The sequence below is a fragment of the Penaeus monodon genome, chromosome 4 (assembly GCF_015228065.2).
Source record: "Penaeus monodon isolate SGIC_2016 chromosome 4, NSTDA_Pmon_1, whole genome shotgun sequence".
Classification (NCBI taxonomy): Eukaryota; Metazoa; Arthropoda; class Malacostraca; order Decapoda; family Penaeidae; genus Penaeus; species Penaeus monodon.
In genome coordinates, this window is record NC_051389.1 from 46,145,338 (window position 1) to 46,150,337 (window position 5,000).

The window sequence follows — 5,000 nt, forward strand, 5'->3', positions numbered from 1 at the left end:
TCTCCGGTGCTCTCTAATCATCATTGTCGGGCCGAGGATGTGTCATTGTCAAGAGTGCTTGTGGGAGCATGGGCGTGGCTAACAGCTGAGTGCTTGTGGGCGTGGCTAACAGCTGAGTGCTTGTGGGCGTGGCTTACAGCTGAGTGTTTGTTGGCGTGGCTAACAGCTGAGTGCTTGTGGGCGTGGCTAACAGCTGAGTGTTTGTGGGCGTGGCTAACAGCTGAGTGCTTGTGGGCGTGACTAACAGCTGAGGGCTTGTGGGCGTGGCTAAGAGCTGCGTGCTTGTGGGCGTGGCTAATGCAACGCGCGGTAGGGGGTGTGGCTACAGCTGTGTAGTTAGGTGCGCCAACAGGTGAGAGAGAAGGTTGTAGAAACATGTGTAGGCGTTAAAAAATAATAATAATAATAACAATAATCATAACAATAATAATAGAATAATATGCATGAGATAAAAAACACCTAAAGAGACAAAGGAAATGATAATGCAACAACTCAGGAGCGCTGAGCAATTTAATGCAATAATAACAAGGCGAAATAGCAAAACCAGAAAAGGGCGGGGAAGAGGAGAGTGTAATAAAGACGAGAACAAAACAAGGATCGATTAAATGTGATGCGAGAGAGAATTCCAAGAAATAAAGAAAAGAAAAATTAAATAAAAGAGAGAAAAAAATGAAAACAAAAAGAAAAGCGAAAAGAATAAGGACAGAGAGAGAGAGAGAAAAGAAAATTAAGTAAAAAGGGAAAATAAAAGTAGAAGGAAAAAAGAACTAAAAAGGGTGAGAAGAAAAATAAAGAAAAAACAAATAAAACAATATAAAATCAATGAGAAAAAAAGATAAACGAAAAAGGAGGAGAAGAAAAATAAAAGAATAAAAAAAACGAGAAAAAGAAGAGAAGAAAAAAAAATGTAAAAGAAGAAAAATAAAAAAAATAAATTGAAAAATAGAGAAGATAGATAGGAGAGAGGAAGAGAGAGGAAAAGAGGAGGGAGAGAGAGGAGAGAGAGGAGAGAGGAGAGGAGAGAGAGGGAGAGAAGGGGAGAGGGAAAAAAAGAGAGAGAGAGAGGAAAAAGAGGAGGAGAGGAGAGGGAAAAGGGGGGGAGAGAAAGAAAAGAGAGAGAGGAGAGAGAGGAGAGAGGAGAGAGGAGAGAAGAGAGAAGGAGAGGGGGGAAGGGGAAGAGAGAGAGGAAAGAGAGAGGAAAAATAATGAGAGAAAGAGAGAGAAAGGATGGGAGAGAAAGGAAAAAAGGGAGAGAAGGAAGGGAGAGAAAAAAAAAGGAAGGAGGGGAGAAAGAAAGAAGAGAGAGAAAGAGGAAAGAAGAAAGAAAGAAGAAAAAGAAGAAGGGAGGAGAGAGAGAGGGGGAGGGGAGCGAGAGGAAAAGAAGGGGGAGAAGGGGAGGGGGAAGAGAGAGAGAGGGGAGAGAGAAAAAAAGAGGGAGAGAGAGGGGAGAGGGGAGGGGGGGGACAGAGAGGGAGAGAGGGGATGGGGCCCGGGAGGGGACGAGAAAGGTGGGAGAAGGGGAGAGAGAGGAGAGAGGGGAGAGAAAAAAAGAGAGAGAAAAAGGGGGAGGAAAAGAGGAAGGGGGGGAAAAAAAGGAAAAGGGGGAAAAAGAGGAAGAAAGAGGGGAGGAGAGAGAAGAGAAAGTGGGGAAAGAAAAGAAAGAGAGAGAGAGGGGGGAAAGGGGAGAGAGAGAGAAAAGGGGAGAGAGAGAGAGAGAAGGGGGAAAGTTTGGGGAAGAGAGAAAGAGGAGAGAGAGAAGGAGAAGGAAGAGAGAAGGGGGAAAAGAAAGAGAAAAGAGGGGAAAGGGGGAAAGAAGGGAGAGAGGAAAAAAGGGGAGAGAGAGAGAAAAAGGGGAGAGAGAGAGAAAAAGGAGGGAAGAGGAGAGGGGAAAAAAGGGGAGAAAAAGAGAGAGAGGAGAGGAGAGAGGGGGAAATGGGGGAGAGGGGAAAGAAAGAAAGAGAGAGAGAGGGAGGAAAAAAGAGAGAAAAAAAGAAAAGAGAGAGAGAGGGGGGAGAGAAGAGAGAGAGAAAAGAAAAGGAAGGGGAGAGAGAGGGGAAAAGAGATGAAGGGGAGAGAAAGGGGGAGGGGAGAGGGAGAAAAAGAGAGAGAGAGAGAAGGGGAAGGGGGAAGAGGAAAAAAAGAAAAAGGAAAATGGGGGAAGGGGGGAAAAAAAGGGAAAGGGAAAAAAGAAAAAAGAAAAAAAGAAAAAGAAAGAGAGGGGGGAGGGGGAGAAGGGGGGGAGGGGAGGGGAGGGGGATGAGAGGGGAGGGAAGGGAGAGAGAGGGGAAGGAAGGGGTGAGAGAGGAAAGGAAAAGAAACGGAGAGAGGGAAAAGAGAGGGGGAGGGGGGAGAGGAGAGAGAGAGGAGAGAGGAGAGGGAAAAAGGGGGAGACCCAGAGGGAAGAGAGAGAGAGGAAGGGGAGAGGGGAGAGGGTGAGAAAGAGAAAGAAGCAGAAGGAGGGGAGAAGGGGGGGAGGGGGGAGAGAGAAAAGAGAAAAGTGAGAAAAAAGAGAGAGGGGGGGAGAGGGGGAGGCGGGGGAAAAGGGAGGGGGGGAGAGAAGAAGAAGAGGAAAAGAGAGAGAGAAAAAAAGCGGGGGAGAAAGAAAGAGAGGGGAGAGGGGAGAGAGAGACGAGAAGAGGAAGAGAGGGGATGAAGAGGGAAAAGGGGAAAAAAGGAAAAGGAAAAGGAAGAGAGAGAGAGAGAAGATGAGGGAGAAAAAAAGAAAAAGAGAAAGATAGGGGAGAAAAGAGGAGAGAGAGAGAAGAGGAGAAGAGAGAGAGAAGGAGGAAAATGAGAGAAAAGAGAAAGAGGGGGAGGAGGAGGAAGGGAGAGGAGAGAGAGAGGGAGAGAGAGGAGAGGAGGGAGGGAGAGAGGAGAGAAGAGGGAGAGAGTGGGAGAAGAGAAAAAGAGAGAGGGAGAAAGACAAGCGGAGAGAGAGAGACAGAGAGATACAGAGAGAGAGAGAGAGAGAGAGAGAGAGAGAAGAGAGAGAGGGAGAGAGAGAGAGAGAGAGAGAGGGGAAGAGAGAGAGAGAGAGAGAGAGAGAGAGAGAGAGAGAGAGAGAGAGAGGAGAAGAGAGAGAGGGGAGAGAGAGAGAGAGAGAGAGGAGAGAGAGAGAGAGAGAGAGAGGAGAGAGGAGAGAAGAGAGAGAGAAAGAGAGAGAGAAAGAGAGAGAGAGAGAGAGAGAGAGAGAGAGGAGAGAGAAAGAGAGAAGAGAGAGAGAGAGAGAGAGAGAGAAGGAGAGAGAGAGAGAGAAAGAAAAAGAGAAAGAGAAAGAGAGAGAAAGAGAAAGAGAGAAAGAGAGAGAGAAGAAAAAAAGGCACTAACAGTACCCCTCTCACAGAAGGCCGGCAGCTCGCTTCGCCTTCCCCGGTGAAGATAATGGCCCGAGATAGGATGATGGCAAATGCACCTCAAGTCTGCAATCAGCTGTTATTTTCACCGTGAGACGTAACCGCTGGATGAGAGAGGAATGATGACAGGACGAAAGAAATCCTGTTTGTGGTTGAGATGATTGATGGTCGTTTGCTGTGGGCGTGAGCGGGCGTGGGTGCAGTGGGTGGGAGGTGGGTGCAGTGGGTGGGAGGTGGGTGGTGGGTGGGGATGGGGGTGGGGGTTTAAATTCCATCTCGGCGACAAAGGAAACAGAAGTTATAATGCTGCCTCTTCCTCCTTTCCTCACTTCCTCCCTCCCTCCTTCCTTCCTCGCTCCCTTCCTCTCTCCCTCCTTCCCTTCCTTCCCTTCACCCCCTCTCCCTCCCTCCCTCCCTCCCTCCCTCCTTCCCTTCACCCCCTCTCCCTCCCTCCCTCCTTCCCTTCCTCCATTCATCCCCCCCCCCTTCCCCATCTAACGATAGACTCAAAACAAATGTATAAATAAATGAATAAGAAATAACAACAATAAAATAAATGTAAAATAGAATACCCAACCATTATATAAAATAAAATTCTTAAAGATTTAAAAAAAATAATCAAGATATCAACACAAAACCAACAGAATAAAACACGCAAAAGATAAAAAAAAAAAAAAAAAAAAAAAAAAAAAAAAAAAAAAAAAAAAAAACAGATACACAATACTAAAACAATCAATATAAAACAAAACCAACAGAACCCCCTCCCCCTCCTCCCCCCCCCCCAAAAAAAAAAAACGATACACAAAGAAAAAAAGGAATCAAAATAATTCACACGTCACTGCCCGGTCTCATGACAGACGGTTCTGCTCACGGTAATATTCCATAAGAGTTACGAGTTTCGGCGGAAAATTAGATCCATACTAGAACGCATTCGGATGTTGGGGGGAGGGGGGAGGGAGGGGGGAGGGGGAGGGAGGGGGTGAAGGGGAGGTGTGTGTGTGGAGGGGAGGGAAGTGGGGGTGGAGGGGAGGGAAAGGGGGGGTGAAGGGGAGGGGTGTATGTGGAGGGGAGGGAAGTGGGGGTGGAGGGGAGGGGAGGGGGGGGTGAAGGGGAGGGGTGTATGTGGAGGGGAGGGAAGTGGGGGTGGAGGGGAGGGGAGGGGGGGGTGAAGGGGAGGGGTGTATGTGGAGGGGAGGGAAAGGGGGGTGAAGGGGAGGGGAGGGGGGTGAAGAGGAGGGGAGGGGGGTGAAGGGGAGGGGTGTATGTGGAGGGGAGGGAAGTGGGGGTGGAGGGGAGGGGAGGGGGGTGAAGGGGAGGGTGTATGTGGATGGGGAGGGAAAGGGGGTATGAAGGGGAGGGAAAGGGGGGGTGAAGGAGAGAGAAGGGGTGGTAGAGGGTAGGGAGGTGGGAGAAGGGGTTGGAGGGAAGGGGTGTGTGGAGGGAGGGATAGAGGAGAGAAGGAGGGAAGGAGGGATGGAGGGTGGGGATGAGAGAAGGAGGTGAGAGGAGAGAAGGGTGAAGGAGGGGGGTGGAGGGAAGGAGGGAAAACACAGCCATAAACTTCCGGGAACTGAACGTAATATCAGTCGACCAAATGTTCTTTGTCATCTCTCAACCGAAACTGGATTTGTATCTCTCTGTCACTGT

General features: G+C 48.9%; 1 protein-coding gene across 1 annotated transcript; it reads right to left on the reverse strand.

Annotated features, from left to right (window-relative positions):
* Positions 1 to 20: 20 nt before the first annotated feature.
* Positions 21 to 377, reverse strand: LOC119572574 (histidine-rich protein PFHRP-II-like). Its single transcript, XM_037919677.1, has one exon. The coding sequence runs from the start codon at positions 375 to 377 to the stop codon at positions 21 to 23; it is 357 nt and encodes a 118-aa protein (XP_037775605.1).
* Between the last annotated feature and the right edge of the window lie 4,623 nt (positions 378 to 5,000).